Here is a 22,400-nt window from a genome sequence, read left to right as displayed (position 1 = left end):
CCATAAGAGGTTGGCAACTAGAGTAAGAGCAAGAAATGAAAGTGTTTGGCTACCAGCAAAGCAAAAAGCCTCAAAAAAAAAAAAAAAAAAAAAAAAAAAAATCCAGCTTTGACAAATGTCTCAAAGCTTGCAAAAAGAACATCTGAAGACTTAAGTTGAGCCTGGGCTAAAACGTCTCATAAAAAATACTTTAAGGGCTGAAAGCTGGCTCCCTGGTTACTAGCACTTGCTGCTCTTGAAAAGGAACCAAGATTCATTGCCAGCACCCACAAGGTTTGCAATGACTAACTCTAGTTCCAGGAGACCTGGTGTCCCTTTTGGCCTCCTTGTGTTCTGGACATGGGTGTAATGCACATTAACTCATCGAGGCAAATAGACATGAACATAAGTGAATCTTTTTAAAAATATTTATTTCGCCATTATATAAGTAAGAAGCCAAACAGCATTTTCAGTGCTTTAAGTTTTTCTAAGTGTCCCAACCTTCATGGTAGTTCTGGTCAAGCCCAGTTTCTGCATTTTCACAATAACTAGCTGTGTCCAAAAGTATTGAACTTTACCTTAGGTTCTGTAGTTGTTAAGACAAATCTGGCCATACATTCAGAACTGCTGACATGTACAGTATCCTGGCCTTTCTTTTTTTAAAGTCCTTTCTTTTCTTTCTTTTTTTTTTTCCTCATTCTATATCCCAGGCTGCTACAGACTGAAATGTAAATAACTCAAGTTGGCTTCAAATTCAAGTCTGCCTCACCCTCTGCTGGAATTACAGGTGTGAACCCACACACCCAATTTTTGAAGTCCCTTACAGAAAAACAAATACAAGGAGAATAGGTTGAGCTTAGCCAGAAAACTATTCGAGAACTAGAACTAGAATTTACCCGCAGCCTGTGAATTTTATAGACGCGACACTGTTGCTAGGGTTACTGCTGCTGTCCAATGGTGTGCAGTCACCGCAGGAAGAGTGGCCAGAGTACCCGAAGCGTGCGCGGTCTCCATGGCTCCCGCCCTGCGCGCGCCTGCGCGTCCCACTCGGAGGTTGCCATGACAGCGGCTGGGCCGCTGGAGCTGAGCGACCCCGGCTCCTTTTGCTTGCCCTCGGGAAAACCCCAGCTCAGCCCGGGGGCGGACCTGTTCTTCCCAGGGTACATTCCAGATCTTTCCGGACCCCCGGTGAGCTCCTTCCCCGGGCCTGGCGGGCTTCGGCGTCCCCGGCCCAGTCACGGTTCGCCCAGAAGAGGCGTGCTTGCGGCCGTCCCCAAAGGTCCCGACAACCACAAAGGCCCCGGAGACAGCCCTGTGCCCTGCGCGTGGACCGAGGGAAAGGACTGTGGGGCCAGCTCCGTCACGCGCAGCCTTGCAACCCGGTGAAGCTCTGCAGGCCTTTGGTGACGCCAGCATCCGAGGTCATCAAGTCAGTTGCCTTCTGCCTTTCAGCCTTCAACTCCATCCACCACCTCTCTCGTCATCCAAGCACCAGCTCCTCTGTCCTCTTTATCCCATAACCATCTCCACCCTTCCCTGTCCACGCTGTGCATTGTTGAATGTCCCTGCGTCTTCACCACTCTCGTCTATAGGCCACCTCCTTCCGCTTCCCTGCAGCAAGGCTTTGCATGGCTGCACATTTCTCGTTCTTCAGCCCTGCAGTCACTGGGAAGATTTTCCATTTCTCTGCACTGTCGCACGCTCTCTGTCTTGGGTGAACCTGAGATGAGAGAAGTAAACGTGGCAAATACAAACATTAGGCTGTTGAAAACATTTCGGAGATAGAAAAAAAAACTTAAATGTCAGTTGCGCACTTATTGATAGCCATACACACGCATCCCATATGTGAAAGTTTAAGTTCTGTGCCTTATTAAGTACTACGTTAGACATAAATTTAAGCAATATGCTCATGCTTGTTAAAAACATCGTTCAAAAACGAACACATAGCTGGACTTTGACTTTTAGGCCAATGTACATCCAACATCCGGGGATGGTGGGATTTACTAGCATGGGCATGCTGGAAACTCTTCTCGTGTCTCTTTTTCATGTCAGTTTCTAAGTGAGAAAACACTTTTGGTGAAGTGAACCAATCAAGAGCAACTTAAGGTAGATAGTTTTGACAAAGAAGCAGGCCCAATAGCCCTTAAAAAAAAAAAAAAAAGACTAATACAGAAGTTCTTAAGGACAACATGGGATAATTTAGATCCAGTGAAATTTTATTTTTGCCTAGAAAGTAGTATTTAACTCATACCTTCATCTCAGAGTATGCATTCCCCATTGGCGCTTACTTTTGCTTTTTGAATTATTCGGGTTTTAAGTGTAAACCTATGTTTAAGGAGCAATAAGTCTGCATTTTAAACAGATATGTTGGGGCTTATAATATTTTTACCTCTCAGACCAGTTAAAGCAGTGTTTCATATATCTCAGTTCAGGTCTGGTTTACAACAGCTGAAGAACTTAGTTCTCTGTACTGAGTTAGAAATGACTACGTTCGGCAGCCTTTCTGACTTTTCACATCGAATAAAATTTAGCAGAATCTCTTGAAAACACACACACGAGGCAATTAGGTTCTCTCTTACAAGGTGCGTCCTCCTCCCAACCTTGTTGAACAAACATTATGGCAAGGTTACATCACATTCTTTTCCTATTCCTCGAACAGTTCTAAACCAGGAGGATGGGGGGGGGGGATTTTTATTTAAGAGACAATTGTAAGGTGGTCACAGCTGCTTGCGCGTCATCAGCCGGAGCTGCTGTGATACATCCTATTGCATACGGAACATCTCACTTAACAAAGAATGATCCCACCTAACCTGCAAATAGCTCCAGGACCACGAAAACCATCCCAACATAACCAGCGATGACTCTTCGAATTCTACATCTGTCCTTGTTCACATGTGTGCATTCTACATGTCGGGGTGCGAGTTTTCTTTTTCTCTTCATCTGTTCGTTAATTGTGTTTCTCATATTGCTGCATGGCTTTCAGCTTTTTAAAAAGTATGTTTCCTTTAGGAATCGAAACCACCTATGAATCATATCCTTGTGTTCAAGATTAGATGTGTTTGAAATATATTTCCGTAGAAGGGAGGACAGGTAGGGTGAAAAGTCACATGATTGGCTGTTCCGGTTTTTGTGGCCGTGTTATTTGTTTGTTCCTTAGTGGTTGCTTATAGACCTCATGATCCAAAACCAGTCCCCTACTCAGAGCCAGAGAGTGAGGTTCTGGTCCCTCTGTTGTAGTCAGAGGGCACCTGCAAGGACAGACTAAAGAACAAGCAGGAAGCTGGGCTCGGTGGCACACGCCTGTAATCCCAGCACTCGGGAAGCAGAGGTAGGCAGATCTCTGTGAGTTCGAGGCCAGCCTGATCTGCAAAGCAAGTCCAGAGACAGCCAGGGTGACACAGAGGAGCCCTGTCTCGAAAGGAGAAAAAAAAAAAAGCAGGAATGACTGCACCTCTGCTGTTTGCCCTCTTTCTTTCCATGGAAAATTCATGATTACGGTCTGTTTGCTGTGACACTTCACTAACCACCTAGGTCATCCTTTAAGTGTGAGAAGTTCTAGAGGTCTAAAAACATCACAGGATGCACTTGCTTAGGATGCTTAATGACCATTTCTTTAGCATCTACTTTGGAGCGATGGGTATACTTACGTACTGTGTTAAATGGGGACAGTTTTAGGTACAGTTTAAATATCAGAGAATGTATAATTCAAACAACACGTTTTTATTACCTTGAGATCTGTTGTATTAGAATTTTAGGATTTCTCAACCTCCACGTCTAAATCCACTGGGGCGGAGGAGGCGGGCAGGTACTGTTCTGGGATGTCCTAACACCATCCCAGGCAGAGGGACCTGGATGTGCAGGGTCAAGGAAACTAATTTAGCAGCATAATGGAAGCAGTGAAGTCATGTGGCATGAAATCCTAATGCAGAGGAGGACTAGAAGATGAACTGAGAGAGCCAGGCAGGAGCCAGGCTGTGGAGAATGTCAGGTGCCAAGCAGGTTTGAACTGAGTTCAGGATTTGAACTCTGCCTAAAAGCAATGCGAACATTAAGCAGCAAGCGATCTGTATTCAGAATGAGCCTTTCAGGGGCTTTACAGAGCACAGGCTGGGGAGGCACCAGCTGACAGCAGCAACTGCAGGGGCAAATGCCACAGTGCTCTCCTGAGCATACCATGAGAGCCCACTGAGCCAGCAAGCATGGAGGAGATGAAGCAGGAAGTGGGGAAAGAGCCGGCAGCTACAGATCTGGAGGCTGTGCGATGGTGAGATGAATGGGGAGGAGTCAGGGACGACACCCAGTCAGCGTTTCTACATCATTTACTGGTGATTGTAACTATGGGATGCAGAAGGTAGCTGGGGCAATGTGGATTATTGCAGGCCGAGTTGTTCAGCTGGCAGTTGGGCGTGCATTGATCTGAGTCCACTCACTTTACGTTGCCCGCCCCCCCCAGCCTGTGTCCTGCTCTCCAGAGTTGGCATCCTCTACCTGTTTGCTCTTGAAGGTTAGGCCTGAGGGACCAGATCTGTAACCCTGCTTCCAGCCCGTCTCCACCTACAACTTGCCGAATGAGAACTGTGTGTGTGGAGGAGGGCCCAGCTCGCTGAGTAATTAACCAAAGGTCTCAAAAGTTTGAACCAGGAGAAACAAAGCCTATTCCGAAATGATGTGTCGGCTTAGGGCTTGAAGAGCTGTTTTCAGCCTCGCTGATGAGCAGCAGCGAAGACTGTCTTGCTGAGAGGAGGGGCATATTCACAGAGAGATCCAGACAGAAGTGCATTAGGAAGCCAGGCGTGGGGGTGAACACCTTTCTTCTCAGTATGGGAGGCAGGGTAGGCAGAGCTCTGTGAATTCAAGGCCAGCCTGGTGTACACAGTGAGACCCTGTCAGAGATTGAGAGAAAGCATATTCTTTATAAAGAAGAGCCTCATGACCCAGGCTGTCTCTGAGCACTTAAAACTCAGGCTCAGCTGAGCTTGAGATCCTGATCCTCCTCCTACCTACAGCAGGTACCCCACCACACCTGCTGTCCTTACAGATTAACCCTTCCAACATTAACAATAATGTTCCTGAGGCAGTAAGGACTTAGCTGGCTGGGGGTGACAGGAAGCTCAAATCCGGAAGGCTTGAGTAGTTGGGGGGGGGGGGGGGGATAGCCCCAAAATAGAATTCACATGTATGAATTCTAAGGGGAAAAAAAAAATGATCTGAAAGACCAGCTGTATGAATCTCAGAGACCTTGTGGGGAGGAGAATGTGACAATGGATGGATGATAAGGGCCTGGGGAGCACGAGAGGCTGAGTTATAAGTTGTGGGGAGGGGGCGTGGTAGGCTAAGAATCCAGGCACCAACCTTTCCTCTTCAGTGTGAGTGCCGGATAATCACAGTTCTGAAGGTAGCCCTCAAAGCTGTTGATGTGTAAAAATCTGAAAATAAACGGCAAAAATAACAAAACTATGATTTTTCTTTTAGAAAGCAAAACAATGCCATACAGACTGTGACACAATAACGTTTATGAGACGGGTGTCCCTGTGAAGTTGGGTCAGACTAACTTACCAGTGGGGACTTCTCCTCCTGTTTAGTGGCTCCAGCACTCACCTCAGTTCACTAATCGGCAGATGTTTAAAAATTTACTTCATCTTGTGTGTCAGTGTGTGTATGTGCACTACTTGGCATGCCTAGTACCCACAGAGGCCACAAGAGGGTGTGGGATACCATGGAACTAGAATTACAGTGTCTTGGTGTTCTATTGTTGTGAAGAGACACCAGGACCATAGCAACTTTTATGAAGGAGAGCATTTAATTGGGGCTTGCCTACAGTTTGAGAAGTTTAGTCCATTAGCATCAAGGAGGCGCACATGGCAGCAAACACTGTTGCTAGAGAGGTAGCAGAGAGGGCTACATCCGGATTCAAATGCAGCAAGCAGGAAGAGAGAAGCCACTGTGCCAGACTTGAGCTTTTGAAACCTTCAAGTCCACCCCAAGTGACACACTTCCTCCAACAAAGCCACACCTACCCCAAAAAGACCACACCTCCCAATCCTTCTCAATTAGTGTGTGCCTGAGGACTAAGCATTCAAATCTATGAGTTTATGGAAACCATGCTCTTATTCAAACCACCATATGGTGAGCTGCTAAGCTGGTGCTGGGAACTGAACCTGGGTCCTCTGCAAGGGCTGCCAGTGCTCCTAGTCTCTGAGCCCTCTCTCCAGCCCCCCAAAGCAGCAGATATCTGACCCACTATCACGGTGCAAGCAGATATATTGTATGATTGCTTTTTAAAAATTTTGTTTGGGGAGTGTCTCAGTTAGGGTTTCTATTGCTGTAAAGAGACATGACCATGGCAATTCTTATAAAGGACAACATTTAATTGGGGCTGGCTTACAGTTTCAGAGGTTTAATCAGTTTTCATCACGGCGGGAAGCATGGCAGTGTCCCGGCAGACATGGTACTAGAGAAGGAGCTAAGAGTTTTACATCTTGATCTTCAGAGAAGGGGGGACCTCCACCCTGGCACATCAAGTTTCAGCAGGACTAAACACATCCCCTCCCACTGAGGCCAAAGGCAGGCAAGAGAGTCAGACAGCCCTTGCTCCCATGGTCAGGGTTCCCACATGATGACCAAGCTGCACATCTGCTGTATATGTAGAGGGGGGCCCCTGGCCAGCTCACCCAGGCAGCTGTGGTGGCAACAAGGTGATTATGCACTAGGAACTCTTTCCACTGTTACTACTGTTTCTGGTGACAATAGACAGAGAAGACCACAGACTCTTCCCTCCTTCCTTCCCTCTTTCCCCCTTTCTTTTCTCTTCTTTCCTTCCCCTCCTTTTTTCCCCGACTTCCTTCCCCTTCCATCACTTTCTCTTCATCTTTCCCATCTGTTCTTCCCTTTCTACCCTTCTTTCTTTTCTTTCTATCTTTCTCTTCAAAGATTTTATTTTCATGTGAGTGTGTGTGTGTGTGTGAGAGAGAGAGAGGGGGGAAAGACAGAGAGAGAGAGAGAGAGAGAGAGAGAGAGAGAGAGAGAGGATCCCCAGTAGAGGCCAGAGTAGGGCATCAAATCTGAAGAAGTTACAAGGGATTGTAAGCAGCCCTGTGTGGGCACTGGGAACAAAACTCAGGTCCTCTAGACTTGAAGTATGACCTCTTGGCCCTTGAACTATCCCTCCATTCCCCTTTCCCTCTGTTTTAAAACAAGCTCTCACTATGTAGCCCAGGCTGGCCTCAAACTCATGATTCTCCTGCCTCCGCCTCCCAAGTGCTGGGATTAGGTGTGTGCCACCACGTCAACTGCTCTTATGTTACTGTTTCTGAAATTTTTCAAACACCCAGAGGAGACGGGGAAAAGAGGGCAGTTGTCTGTGTTGTTTTTATTAATTATTAAACTCTAAGGACAGACTTGGCATTCTATTAAACGATAGTCACTTGCCTACAATTCTCTTTACCCTTTTCTGTTATTTCTTCTCAACAGAAACTCAAATAAGGGAAGCCAAAGAAATGTGTCAAGAAGGCTTGTCCAGACTGGCTCTGAGCAGCACCAGTAAACAGTCCGAGTGCTCGGTGGGAGAGAGGAGGACTCTAGCGGGAGGCCCGGAACTTGTGGACTCCACACTGGGGTCTCGAAGGCATCTAAGCAGCAGCCTACAGAAAGAATCCCCCCAGGTATTCTAGAACTAACCAGATAACTGAGCAGGAAGCAGTCCCACTGAGACCTCATCCTTCTCCTAGTCAGCCATTCAGTAAACTGTCAGGAAGCCAATTCACATGCTTCAGAACAAGGCTTTGCATTTGGATGGCCATCCTCTGCCGCTGTTAGCAATTGAACAAGCTGACTTGCACGAGCCTCAGTTGCCTCACCTATAAATCTGCCATGAAGGCATCTCCCGAGCCTCGTGGCACAGGATGAAATAAGTTAGTTACTTCTCTCATCGCTGTGATCACGTACCCGACAGGACCATCTTAGAGGACAAGAGGTTTATCTAGGCTGCTGGCTTCAGTGGGCATCACCCATCCCAGCAGGAGGGTTCAGCTAGGGCAGTGCCATCTGCAGCAGGGGGGAGGGCTGCAGCTTCCACATCTTGGTGGATCGGGAAGCGAAGAACTAGACCTGAATCGGGGCTGAACCCGGAGCTCACTGATTCAGTTAGGCTGACTGGACAGTGTGCTGTAGGGATCCGCCTGTGCCCCCACTGCCAGGCCTGGCTTTGATGTGTCTTCCCATGGCCCACTGCTGGCCATGCCTCTAAGGTTCGACAGCTCTCTCCCCATGACAGCGCCACAAGCTGGGGACCAGGTGTTCAGACATATGAGCTAGATTGGAGCGGGGAGGGGAGGGTGGATTTCACATTTAAACCATAAGGGAATGCAAGTCTGCTGGTGAGAAGTAGAGTCAGCTGAAACTCTTGTACCCCATAATAATGGGGTACAACTAGTTTTAAAAATAGGCATCGTGTGTGTGTGTGTGTGTGTGTGTGTGTGTGTGTGTGCGCCCGCGTGTGTGTGTGCATTAGGAGCACTGGCCCTCTTGTCAGATGACACTCACGCGTATTTATATTTGGTTTTGTTTTATTTATTTTTTTTTGTGATCATATAAACATAATCTTAGTGTGTTGGGTTAGACCGTGTGAAATTTTGTTTTACAAGTAAAAAAACCCTCAAGTACCCACAGTTGTGTTTGGTTCAGCCTAATCAAAGACATGCACATGGGAGGAAAATGCTATTCGCTGCCTTTCTCTTGTTGTTTTTGAAACACGGACAGGAGCCACGTATCTTAAGAGTGCGTTTGTTGTTAGTTTATCACTAACTGTAGTTTCATTTCAGCATCGGAGTGAAGACCTGGCTGAAGAGGCAGCGCCTCAGAACTGCCTCCTGAGGGAAGTGGAAGGCATAGCACAGAGGCTGGAGACCTCCCTGGAGGAGATCCGAAGGGTAGCCACAGAGCCACGAGAGGAGGAGAAAGCACAGAGAAAGCTAGGTGAGCCGTGGCTTCAGGCGACCACTTTGGCTGTGGTTGTACTGGGATAATCTGAGAGGATGCGCCAAGGGGAAGAGGCCTCAAAGATGAACATGTAAAAGTGTTGCTGCTACTGTGTCCCCAGGTCTTCAGGAAACGCAGGCTTGCCTGGCCAGCCCCAAATGCACAACCCAGGACCGTGTGCCACCCACCGCAGGAGCCACGGCACCAGGCCACCCATCTGTCCCTTCTCTCTGGCTCTACATCCTCCTTCCTCACCAAAAACACCCACCAGCCTACGCTGAAGATTATTTCTGAGTTTTGATCACATGCAATATCGTTCATTTAAATTTTTATTTTATGTGTGTGGTTGGTTTGCTTGCATGTGTGTCTGTGCTTGCCTGGAGCCAGATCTCTTGAAACCCGAGTTACATACAGACAGTAATGATCCGCCATGTGGGTGCTAGAAACTGAACTTGGGTCCTCTGAATGAGCAGCCAGAGCTCTTAACCACTGCACCATCTTTCCAGCCCACAAACTTTAAAATGGTTGGGAGTGGTGCCGCACACACACCTTTAATCCCAGAGCACAGGCAGGTGATATTTCTGTGAGTCTGGAGGCAGAAGCAGAGGAATCTTTGAGTTCGAGGCCAGCCTGGCCTACACAGTGAGTTCCAGGACAGCCAGGGCTATGTAGAGAGATCCTGTTTCAAAAAGTAAAAAAACAAAAACAAAAACAAAACTAAAAAACAACAAACAAAAAAACCCTCAAAGTTACATTAAAAACTTCACTTTGTGTATGCTTGCAAATGTGGGTGACATGCTTAAGGCACACATATAGGAGTCAGAGGACAACTTGAAGGACTTGGTTATTTCCTTCTCCCATGTGGGTGACACCACCATGGAACTCAGGTGGTCAGGCTTGGAGACGCGTGCCTGTGTCCTGAGCCATCTTGCCTGCAATCTGTTTGTTCAGTTTGTTCTCTTGCTCAGTCTCGCCTTTGTGAGACCCACTCACATTACTCCCTGTAGCAGTTTATCCACCGTTGCTGCCTCTATAATATTCCACTGATGCTGCAGTCATCCATTCTCCTGTTGATGAGCATCTGTGCTGTTTCCACTCGGGGCCGGCACGCATTCCACTGCTACTAAAATTTTGCCTCCATCCTGTGGGTATTTACATATTTCTAATCCTGATGATCCAGTCTCTGGATCAGGGACTCAGGGCACGTTCCAAAATACAGTCATGCGCCACTTAACCATGGGGATTCGTTCCAGAAAAATGGGTCATTGAGCAATTTTCTTGTTGTATGAATGTCACAGAGTGTGCTTACATCTAGGTGATATCCTGAAAGCTTGCTGCTGTATGGGGTGTTGACGGTGGGCCCGTGAGCATAGTTAAGATCTTCTCAGTAGTGCAAAGAGGTTCTAATTGGTCCACACCAACAGGCGATGCTTGTTAATGAGCCTCAGTAACATTGCCTGTCATGGGGAGCTTACAGCAGCCTTAACTGTCTTCCCTGTGAGAGGCGGAGCTCTGTGTCTGCTGCGGCAGAATCGCCTGTATGCAGGCTGGTGAATATCCCCCTGCAAGGCTCTCACGCATATTTCTATTTCCTTGCATCTTTGGTTTATTGATTTTTTAAGAAGCCTTTATTCTGAACACATGCCTTTTTGTTGCCTATAAATATTTAGGTTTGCCAAATGGGATCACCTTTTCTGAGCATTTCATATAAATTAAATGATACTTGAGTTTGTGCATCTGATTTCTTGCACTTATGGAGTTTTTGAGATTCAACCATGAAGCAGATGTGACTGCTTCATTCCATTTCACTGCAAGATAAGTTAACTCTTGCTATTTTTCAGGGTTTCTTTTCTTAGTGGCAAATCTAATGGCCATACAGTGTTGCTTAATCATGATTTTTTATTTCTACTTCCCTTTGGCTAGTGATATTAAGTATATATATATATTTTTGGTGTTTTTTGAGACAGGGTTTCTCTGTGTAGCCTTGGTTGTCCTGGACTCGCTCTGGAGACCAGACTGGCCTCGGACTCACAGAGATCCACCGCCTCTGCCTCCCTGAGTGCTGGGATTACAGGCGTGAGCCACCATGCCCGTTTTTAATACTTTTTTGTAACTAGCTTTTGTTGCTTTTATTTATTTGTTTATTTATTTATTTTCAATTTTATTTTCTTATTTTATGTGTATGGGTGTTTTGCCTGCACGTATGTTTGTCTATCATGTGCCCATGGAGGATAAAAATAGGGCATCAAATCCCGTGGAACTGGAGTTAACAGACAGTTGTGGGTTACCACGTGAGTGCTGAGAATCAAACCTGAGTCTCTCTGGAAAGAGCAACAGTGGCCTTAACCACTGAGCCGTCTCACCAGGCTGTGTTACCTCTCCAGCCTCTTATTTATTTATTTATTTATTTATTTATTGAGACCAAGTCTCACCGTGTAACTCTGGCTGGCCTAGAATTTGCTGTGTAAACCAGGTTGGCCTTGAATTTCGGCCTCCGCCTGCCTCTGCCTCTGGCGTTGTGGGATTAAAGGTTTTGTGCCGCCACCCCCATCCAGCCTTTGCTGCTTTTTTAACTGTAGAGTTTCTAATATAAACATTCTGGATTTTAATCTTTTATGAGACAGGTGATTTGCAAGTAACTTCCTTCTCCAAATTGTGAGCACTCTTTTCTAGCAAAGGTGGCTACCCTGCCAAAAGCTGCCATTCCTTTAACCTTTCTCATCTTGTGAAAGCCTGCCTGCTGGCCCAGCCCCTGAATGCCAGGCATTCCTGAGAGTTGGCTGTCATGCCCTGCGCCATGATGAACTAGCCTCAGATAGGGGGGTAGTAGAAGGAAACACACCCACCGCCCTCCTCAGGATGAATGCTAAGAGGTCCTCCTTCCCCACTGTGCCTACTCACCCTTTGGATCCTTGTGCAGCCTTTTGAAAAAGTACAAATTTGTCTCCGAATTACTTTTGCATTGTTCCTGTCTCTTTGTGTGACGCCAGGAATAGTCTCCAGCACTTTTCACAGATCTTCACTGTGTTCGTAGTGTCCTTTGACACACAAAAGGTTTTCACTTTATGCAACTCAATTTACTTTTTTATTCTTTTGTTGCTACTAATCTTGGTATAAGATCAAACAAATTATTGTCAACCCTCCTCCTCAAAAAAAAAAAAAAAAAATCCATAGTTAGAGCTAGCATGGTGGTACATACCTTTAATCCCAACAGGCAGGTGGATCTCTGTGAGTTTGTGTCCAGCCTGGTAATATATCACAAACTCCAGGACAGCCACAGCTATATAATAGAAAGACCCTGTCAAAAAAATAAAAAATCTAGCTGGACGTGGTAGTGCAGTCCTTTAATCCTAGCACTCAGGAAGGCAGAGGCAGGGGGATCACTGTGAGTTTGGGGCTAGCCTGATCTACAAAGTTCAGAACAGCCAAGGCTACACAGAGAAATCCTATCTCAAAAAAATAAAAAAAAAAAAAAAGAAAGAAAGAAAAGAAACAACAATAAAAACCCATATCTAGGGTTATAACTAAAGAAGTGGACTTAGAAAGTACAACTGTGAATCCAGTAGAAAGGTCTTAAAAATGTAACCAAGCAGGGCTGGAGAAATGACTCAACAAAAGCGTACTGGCTGCTCTTCCATAGGACCCAGGTTCAATTCCCAGCACTCACCTGACAGCTTACAATTGTCTGTAACTCCAGTTCCAGGGGATTTGACACTCTCACACAGACCCACGTACAGACAAAACACCAATACATGTAAAATAAAACTAAATAAATTATAATGTAAGCAAGCCTGGCATGGTGTTGCATGCTAGTAATGCCAACATTAGAGAGCCTGAGGCAGGAGGGCTGTAAACGCAAGGCCAGGGTTGACAGGGAATTCCATTCTGGGATGTATAGAAAAGCCTTCTCTCAAAAGAGAAAATTTACAACCAAGCTTAAGATTGGGACTCATTTAAGAAGGCTGATAAAAAGCCAGAGTTTTCAGGAGAAATCGGGCCAATCAAGTTTAAGGGATTTGGTTGTCTCTGGTAAATTTTAACTTTGGGAAAACAGCGTACTTGGCTATGTCATTCTAAAAGCAGATTTTATTTCTGTAGCCTTGGCTAGCCTCGGACTCACTAGGTAGGCCAGGCTAGCTACCCTCAGAGAACCCTCCTGCCTTTACCCCCTGGGTACTGGGATTACAGGTGTGTGCCCCTGCTGTATTGGTGGCCCAGTTTTTAAGATGAAAACCAACTGTTTTCTGAATATCTGGAATACCTCCTTGAAACGTTTTACCATTTGGAAGCCCTGGTTCACTTAAAGTTGGAGGAGCAAACGAGGCTTTTGTGGCTTGCTGTTCGCCTGTCTGTCTGTGGCACACGCCCCACACTCACCCCATACTCTGCTCTGCAGACCCAAGCAAGCTCTGGATTCCTGTCCTTCCCAGAAAGGTCCGGTGTCCCTCCTGCCTCCTCTTTGTTCTTCCTGTCTTCTCTCTGTTGCTCATGCTGCTCACTTTCTTGAATATTTTTTCCCACCCGCACTCCCTCTGCTTCCCCTCTTCCGTAAAGGGTTTCTCTGTGTAGCCCTAGCTGTCCTGGAACTCACTCTGTAGATCAGGCTGGCCTTAAACTCAGAGATCCATCTGCCTCTGCCTCTTGAGTGCTGGGATTAAAGGTGCGCACCATCACTGCCTGGCTAGTGCTTTGGTGACACAGAGGCCATCTCACATCCCTGGCACAGAGAAAATGGCCCTGGGTTCGCATGTTAGCTCTTTCCCCACAGCACGGGGCAGGTTGCTCCGGTTTGCTGACTTGCTAAACTGGGATGCAGGTGCCTGCGTTGCAGCTCCGTCATAATAACATATCTGACAATAGGAGCAGTTGCTCCTGGAGGCAGCAGCAGAAATAGTATTGCTATAATTAGAATATAGTTTCTCTGAATCCGGTGGGTTATAATGCGGTTTGCTCTGAAGATCTGAGTGCTGCCGGCACAGTAACGAGGCGTGCACACTTCCGTAGTGCACTCACGGTGCCTTCTGAAGCCCCATGTTTGCCTCTTGTTGGTAGCAGGCCTTTCATCGTAACAGTTTAGGAAACCTACCAGCCAGTCACAGTGAAGAACCCTCAAGAAGCAAAGGAGGGGAAAGCTGAACCATAAAGTCCAATCCCATCAACTTCAATGCCTCAGGTCTGCCATGCTCGTGTAATCCTTTGTACCCTGGTGGTTAATACGCATCGTCAACCTGTCGGGATCTAGAATCACCCAGGAGACACGACCCTGAGAGAGCCTGGATCTAGTTTCTAGACTGGTATGTGGAGGTGGAAAGAGATACCCTAAATGTGAACAGCAGCGCTCTCTGGGCTGGGGTCCTGGGCAGAAGAGCCGAGTCAAGCCTTCGTCTCTCTGCTTCCTGGCTTTGGACGGGCTGTGACTGTTGCTCCCGCTCTCATGACAGTCTGGAACTGAACCACAAGCAACCCTTCTTCCTTAGGACACTTTTGTTAGGTATTTTGCCCTAGCAATGAGGACAGTGACCAACATAGTACCAAAAACTATTTCCTTCCACAGACGCCAGTAGCACACACCTTGAATCCCAGCACTTGGGAGGCAGAGGCAGCCAGATTTCTGAGTTGGAGGCTAGCCTGGTCTACAGAGTGAATCCCAGGACAGCCAGGGCTACACAGAGAAACCCTGTCTTGAAAAACAAACAAACAAACAAAAATAGAAGCAGAAAGAAAAGAAAAAAATTAACAAAAACCTAACTGTTTTCTGAGATTTTGTTATTTTCATTTCTAGCTTATACTGGCAAAATTCTCAGTACCCTCTGCTTACTACCTAGTGACATTCTGGCCAGCAAGAAATCTTATATGTACACAGTGGTCCCATAAAATTAAATCATCTAATAACATTGTAGCAATCTTGCTATTCAAGTGTACCCTCTGATGTTTATACATTGATGAAATTACCTAGAAAGTTTATCAATAAATACCTTCCCCCTCACCATCATTAAGTGAGGCACAACTGTTTAATGCATACTTTAAACATTCAGCAGCCCTTGTGACTTCAGTGGTCCAAGCTCTTCAGCACGTAATCTTACAGGAGAATGATAAGGAACTGGCAAGTTTGAGATGAAAGGTCCGTGGAGTAAATATGGGATATGGTAGGACTGCCAGAAGGGAATTCATTCAGGAAAGCTTCTGATAGGTTACATTTCTGTACAGACTCAAGTGCTGGTGTTCAAACAGAAAGAAAAGGTATGAAATTTGATTGTCACACGAGTCATTTACTTCTTTTCTTTCTTTTTTAAATTGTTTTTGTTTTGAGACAGACTCCTTCCGGGTAGGCTGCCCTCAGACTAACAGAGATCTGCATGATGCTGGGATGAAAAGGATTGCCCACAATGCCCAGCTCATTTGCTTTGGGGGGGGTTATTCATTTTTATGTGTATGAATATCTGCCCGATGTACATCTGTACACCCCAAGTATGCGGTGCCAGGAGGCCAGAAGAGGGTGTTGGATACCCTGAGACTGTATTTGACAGTTAGCTGCCATGTGGGTTATAGGACTCGAACCTAAATTCTCTGGAGGAGTAGCCAATCTTCTTAACTGCTGAGCCATTTCTATAGCCCTTCATTTACTTCTTGCACATATGTTTGCCTTTCAGGTGATGCACTCGAAAATGCCCGGCTGGAAATTGAAAGATTGAAAGATAATCTGATAAAACTGAAAGAAAGTGGTGAGTCATTAACATATACAGTAACAGCTGATCCCACAATAGCAGAATATGTACAACATTTACATAGATTAATAGTTTAAAATATGTAATAGTTTAAAATATTATTTCGGAGCTGAAAATGGGCTCCACGGTTAAGACTTCAGGCTCTTGCAGAGGATCCAAGTTTGGTTGTGGCACCCACATTGGGCAGCTCACAACCAGCTGTCACTCCAGGGGGAGCTGACCCCCTCTTCTGGCCTCTGTGGACACTTGCATGCATGTGCACAGACACACAGACACACATATGTAAGATAAAATCTTTATAATGTTTTCAGCAGTGAAATTCACAAATACCGCGCCCTCCTCCACTGCCACTCTTGCTGTTGTCATCGCTGTCACTTCCTGCTCACAGAGCAGCTGCTCTGCCAGGAACTTTTCGTTATATCAGGCGGTAGCTATTAATATCCCCATTTCACAGAGAAGGACGCTGAGGCAATAGGCTCACTGAGTTACCCCTCACCTACAAAAAATATCCCAGCCGATGGGGGAATCCTTATCGATCCGATTCCAAAACCTGTCACCAGGACGAAGAACTCGGTCGATTCTGAGACCTCAGCAGCGGAAGGCCCTTGCAATCCGTCCAGCAGTACCTCATGTCTGTTTGCTGGGAAGCCAATAGCCTTGGAACGGTGTTGAATGAGTTCATTGGACACTGCCATGGTTATTTTTGAATGCTACCAGCTGTTGCAAAATTTGGGTATTTCAATGGTCACAAAAGAGGTAATTTACAGAATTTTTTTTTTATCAGTTTTAAATAATTCCAAAATTAGTTACTCTTTCCTTTCAAAATATAGGAATATTATTATAAACTTGAAACTGCTTACCCTGACTCACAAATCAGGTAACTAGAAAAGTCAGTAAGACTACAGAAGACCTGGTTGGCACTTGTGGAAACATAGGATGTACATAGTTTTCACGCACCCATGAAGCATTTGTCAAGAGAGATGCTCTGAGGGCATCAAACAAACAAAGCCGTTCACTACGATCCAGTCAAGTCACATCTCCAACCACGTGGCATTAAATTAGAAATCGGGGACAGGAATATATTGAAGAAAGTTCCCAAACATTCAGAGAGTCAAGAAGATGCTTCCAAATAGCCTCTGCCACCAGGGAAAAAAGTCACAAGAGGTAACAGGAAATATTTTGAATTGACAAAAATGGAAACATGGCCCTGTCAGTATTTGTGAGATACTGCTAAGTCTGTGGCTGAGGACTAAATCGGTGGCTTGGAGGAGTCTGGTGGCACTTAATGTTTACACTAGAAATCAAGTAAGGTGGAAGGCAATCTAAAAATTCAGAGTAAGAAAAGTCAGTGAGGGCTGGAGAGATGGCTCAGGGGTCAAGAGCACTGTCTGCTCTTCCAAAGGACCCGGGTTCAATTCCCAGCACCCACATGGCAGCTCACAACTGTCTGTACCGCCAACTCCAAGAGATCTGACATCTTCATACTAATACACATAAAATGAAATTAAATAAATTATATATATATATATAAAAAGAAAAGTCAATGAGACCAGGTGGTGGTGGCGCACACCTGTAATCCCAGCACTCAGGGAGGCAGAGGCAGGTGGATCTCTGTGAGTTCAAGGCCAGCCTAGTCGACACTGCGAGATCCAGGACAGCCAAGGCTACACAGAGAAACCCTGTCTCAAAAAAAAAAAAAAAAAAAGTGAATGAAATCTGGACCAAGCAGCAGGAAGGAACTATTAAAATAAGACTTAAGGAGCAGTTAAGAGTGGTGGTGCACACCTCTGATCCTAGCACTCAGGAGGCAGAATCAAATGGGTCTTTGTGCGTTCAAGGCCAGCCTGGCCCAGCTGTCCCAATTTTAAAGAGAGAGAGAGAGAGAGAGAGAGAGAGAGAGGAAAGAAGGAAGGAAGGAAGAGAGAGGGAAGGAAGGAAGGAAGGAAGGAAGGAAGGAAGGAAGGAAGGAGGGAGGGAGGGAGGAAAGAGAAAGAAAGAAAGAAAGAAAGAAAGAAAGAAAGAAAGAAAGAAAGAAAGAAAGAAAGAAAGAAAGAAAGAGAGAGAGAAAGAGAGAAAGCCTCAGGGAGACGGCTCCGCAGGTGAAGTGCAGTGGTGTGCACCTGTAATGTCAGCACTCCTGCTTCCAGACTGGAGGCAGAGGCAAGAAGAGAGACCCTGGCTCGGAACAAGGTGGGCGGAGACTGGCTTCTAAAGAGCTGTCCCCTCCCCTGCACTCACATGCATTCCTGCACTGACTATCCAGGCACATGCTTGTACACGCGTGCACACACACAAGCCCGATGTTCTGAGATCAATTCCCAGAACATATACAGTTGAAGGGAGAACTTATGCCAGCAAGTTGTCCTCTGACATGAATGCACACACACACACACACACACACACACACACACAGACACACTGAAGAAAATGTTTCATGTTTCTAGAAGAACCTATGTCGCTGGAAACTTTACACTAAAAAGTTCGCTAGGCTTGTGTGAGAACTACAAACCCTCTGTTCTGTTGCACTAAGTTGGTAGGATATCCTGGTTTGGTGGCTCTCCTGTGCTGACAGCCACACATACAGAACAGAGTAGAGTGGCATTCATGGGTGCCCAGAGCCAGCACCTCCCAAAGTAAAACCGACCACAAGGAATAACTGCCTTTCTCTCTGCTCAGGTACAGCTGACTTGCAGAAAGCAAAGGAACATAACCAGAGGCTGGACGAGGAAATTCTGGCTTTAAGAAACCGGGTTCGATCGCTTGACTCCGAGAAAAAGGTGCTTGGAGAAATGGTCAGTGCGCTTTAGTTCCTAGAGTTTATTTGTGTTTATCCCACAGTGACCAGCCGGTGTGAGCTGTGTGGCTGGTTCTTGAGCAGAACTGGTTCTGACAAGTGTGTGCTCTGACCTGGACACATCTGTCCAAGTTTATGTTCATTTTAGGTGCTTGCCCTGAACAGCAGCACCGGTATACAGCAGCAACATTGCTGTTGTATAGATGTCTTTTTAAATCATTTCTTCTTGGCAGTTTATTGATTTTTTTTTTTTAATAATACTGAAATGTGTTGTCTCTTCAGCTTCAGATTATATTCATTTCATAACCATATTTCTAGTATTGAATACAGACCTAAGTGCTTAAGAAACTTAGTTTTAAATTAATATTAATAAACACCCAGTGGGTACCCAGTGGGTATTTATTAATACCCAGAAATGACCTGTTGATGAGAGTGGAAGGATTAGACTGTGCATTGCTAGCTGCGCTGACCAGGTGTATGCCAACATAGAGTCCTTTTGGAAGATGGAACCTCACTTAAGAAAATGCCCTCATCAGACTAGTCTCTGGGCAAGCCTGTGGTACATTTCCATGATTGATGACTGATGTGGGCAGGCCCAGCCTACGGTGGGCAGTGCCATCCTGCAGGCGGTTCTGGATGTATAAAAAAGCAAACTAAGCTAGGAGACACTCAGCTCCAGTTCCTGCTTCCAGGTTCCGACTGGGCTCCTGCCTTGGCTTCCTCCAATGATGGACTCTAACCTGTAAGCTCAATGGGTGCTTTCTTCCCAGTGTTGCTTTTGCTAGTGTTTAATCACAGCAACAGAAAGCAGGCTAGGGGTAACAGCCGGCCACAAAGCTTTCTCTTGGGAGAGCGCCAGCTTTTTATTCCCGTGTGCTCACAGTTTTCACAAAGCGTTTGAAGAGTGTTAGCTATTGTCTCTGCTAAAAAATTTGCTTCCCCATTTCTGTGGTTCTGACTGCATCTTGTTTGGGTTCCTTGGTGTCAGGTCAAAGGTTCTGTTCATTTTTACCCAGTTTGTTTATTCCAGTGTGATCATTTGTATCGTTCTGTCTTCAAGATTATTTTTTCTATATTGTCCATGGTATTTTCAATCTCATCCAGTGCATTACTCATTTCAAGCAGACTTTTTCTTCTCTAACAATTCCACTTTTTAAAATCCCTTACTCTTAAATTCATTGCATTTAAAAAAAAAAAAAGTGGTGCTTTTGCTGAGTTTGTTTCTCTTATGTGCTTTCCTGTTCTTGCTTTTATTGCTTGAGAATGTCATACAAGCAGATAGTGTATGTTGAGCAAATCCACACCCACTCCCTCCCTCCATTCCCTTCTGCTTTGTCTCCCGAGTGCTGAGATTATTAGTGTGCACCAGCACACCCAGCTAACACATGTGTTCAGTAAAACCTCTTACAGGTATAAGGTTGGTGACCCAACAAACAGCATCTCATGACTGTATCCACCCTCAGGGCACAGATCCAACACAGAGCTGGCCCTTTTCAGTATGTTTGCTTGCTTGGCTATGCTGGCCCACCATGCTATTATGCCAGGAGAAGACCACAGGGCTACTATAATACAGAAATGATGCTAACAAGACACCAAGAGCATCCTCGGGTGGGCTGAGTTCAAATCCTAGCTCTAGCACGTATATGTGACTGAAATGATAACAGTGCCTGATACATCCCAATGACCCAGTCAATACCAATGTATATTTTGTGATCGAGAAGAAGACAGGGCAGGGCGAGCCTCAGACTTTTGTAATTGAGAAAGTCTCATGAGCCCAAGAGTTCTGCCACAGTCAAAACCTGCTGGGGAACCTCAGGGGCAGGTAGGCCTCATCTTGCTCAGGTAGCCCCTGAAGTGTGGCTGTCAGTGGTCCACCCCTGTGCAGCACTCTGTGTCATAGAATTCTTGATATAGAAGACCCTTGGCATTACCTGCCTCACTGTGTGGCCAGTGTCATGTGATCTTCTCTACCAGTATCTGTCTTACTGTGAAAGATGCTCAGGAGAGACCACAGCGTCTGCAGTACTCAGCACTGAGCCTCATGAGTTTGGTTTGAGTAGGTGTGTCAGTCTTTTTTCTTTTCTTTTCTTTCAATTTTTTTTCTGCCTTCAAAGTTCTCTCACACAGAAAAGGCTGGGAACTGCCTTAACTGAGGTTGGCAGCCAGGTGATGAGCTATTAACCCAGGATGGCTCTCAGCCTAGGAACCGAGTGCTGTGGTCAGCAGGTCATCAGAGCCGCTTCCCATGAGCTTGATTCTCAGCCCTGGCCTGGCACCCTCCATCCTGTCAGGGATACTCAGCCTTCAGGTGCTCAGTCCTCCTTTCCTGGCCGCTACTGATTTTATGTTCTAACAAAGGAAGGAGGATATCTCCAGGATCATTTTATGTCCACCTGAGTGGACTTTGGGTATTCCTAGCTGTGTCAGAGACCCTTTGCAAAGTAGGTTAACATTTGAATCTGCAAACTGAGGGAAGTACCCCAAAGGTAGGCCTCATCTAACTGAGGGAATGAATGAAGCAAGAAGAAGGGAGATTCAACTTCTCTGAATCTGCCCACCCTGTGTGTGTGTAAAATCTGTTGGTCATATTTTTCTGGACAGCCCTATTTAATACAAATGGAAGCTAATATCTGGGAATTGGAGATTTGCCACAAATCATGGGAGTTTTCCTGTTATGTTGCTGTTTGTTTGTTTGTTTGTTTGTGGCAAGGTCTCTTTCTGTAGCCTACATTGGCCCCAGATTTGCTACCCTCCTGCCCCTGTGTCCAGAAAGTTTGGGTTATAGCTGTGCACCGCCGTGCTCGGCTGACATAATTTATGAAATGCTAATAGAAATCCTAAAAGGTAGAAATTGTTCAGCTGGCTGAGGAGACCAAGGCCACAAATTCATAACTGTAAAAAACCATGGTGTCACAACACCGCCTGACGGAGAGTCCACGTTTTTGCCCCTGAATCTCTCAAACCATGTTGCTGTGGTCATTAGTACCACACACGGGCATGGTTCCTTCCTACTCCTGCCTCGTGACAATCACAAAAGCTTTCCCTTCTGGGTGTCCTGTAGCAGCTTTTCCCTGAAGAATTCCCTTGAAAATAACAATGTGCACTCATTCTCTTGTTTTTAAAGGAAAAATAAACCAGAAAATCTCCTCCTTTTATCAGACACCTAGACCCATGATAGCATCTCTAAATGCCATCAGGTTCACCAGTAGGTGGACCACTGTATCACTGTCTGTCTGCACGTTCTCAGAGAAAATGCTTTACGAAAAGAAATGGGGGCGGGGGTGGGGGGAAGAGCCGTCCTTGATGGCCCAGCCGGTAAAGATGCTTAGCACCAAGCCAGAGACCTGGGTTTGATCCTTGCGATCCAAGTGGTGGAAGGAGAGAACTGGATTTCACAACTTCTTCTCTGATCTCCACAGGTAGTAGCATGCATAAACTATACCCCCAGACACAAATAGAAACATGTACTTTTTTTTTTTTTTTTGAAAAAAGAAGAAATGTTGATTTTAAATAAAACCCCAAATGCTTGATTTTTACCAGTAAAGACTCAGGAGCCAGATACTGGGGTGAAAACCTACCAGCTCAGAGAGGCAGAGAAAGCACCCAGCCAACATTCACCATACTCAGCCAGCATCACAGGAGAAAGCCCCGTCACCTTCTCCACACTGTCTTAAAAACCCTTCAAATTGAATGTCCCTCCTTTCTATTTCCTGTGCATATCTCTACCCATCCTCTGGACGCCCTCTCACTCTCCCATGTTCACTTCCTGTCAGGTGGTCACTTGCTTCACCTCTTGACCTAGGGTTAACTTTATTTAACCCTGTTTACAGAAAGCTCTTGGGTTAAAGGTGTGTGCTAGGGCTGAGCCACACCACAACCAGAAACTGGTTTTCCAGTACACAATCTCAGGGTTCACAGTGTGAGAA

General features: G+C 45.8%; 1 protein-coding gene across 1 annotated transcript; it reads left to right on the top strand.

Moving 5' to 3' along the window:
- The first annotated feature begins 1,346 nt into the window (after nucleotides 1–1,346).
- LOC129679640 (coiled-coil domain-containing protein 30-like) lies at nucleotides 1,347–22,271 on the top strand. The gene is made up of 6 exons (XM_055610952.1): nucleotides 1,347–1,408; nucleotides 7,450–7,640; nucleotides 8,799–8,952; nucleotides 15,606–15,677; nucleotides 18,357–18,472; nucleotides 22,248–22,271. The coding sequence occupies exons 2-6, from the start codon at nucleotides 7,476–7,478 to the stop codon at nucleotides 22,269–22,271; spliced, it is 531 nt and encodes a 176-aa protein (XP_055466927.1). The 5' UTR covers nucleotides 1,347–1,408; nucleotides 7,450–7,475.
- The last annotated feature ends 129 nt before the right edge of the window (nucleotides 22,272–22,400 follow it).

This window comes from Psammomys obesus, unplaced genomic scaffold, assembly GCF_907164565.1.
Source record: "Psammomys obesus unplaced genomic scaffold, mPsaObe1.curated_primary_1811, whole genome shotgun sequence".
Taxonomy (NCBI): Eukaryota; Metazoa; Chordata; class Mammalia; order Rodentia; family Muridae; genus Psammomys; species Psammomys obesus.
Note: the sequence above shows the minus strand (reverse complement) of the source record. Positions and strands in the feature narration are given on the sequence as shown.

What these genes read in the sequence shown, in the direction of transcription:
- LOC129679640 (XM_055610952.1), top strand. Translation starts at nt 7,476, where the DNA reads ATGTGTCAAGAAGGCTTGTCCAGACTGGCTCTGAGCAGCACCAGTAAA. An exon ending in GAAAGCACAGAGAAAGCTAG is followed by an intron (nt 8,953 to 15,605) that starts GTGAGCCGTGGC and finishes TTTGCCTTTCAG; the next exon opens with GTGATGCACTCGAAAATGCC. An exon ending in AAAAGGTGCTTGGAGAAATG is followed by an intron (nt 18,473 to 22,247) that starts GTCAGTGCGCTT and finishes ACTTCCTGTCAG; the next exon opens with GTGGTCACTTGCTTCACCTC.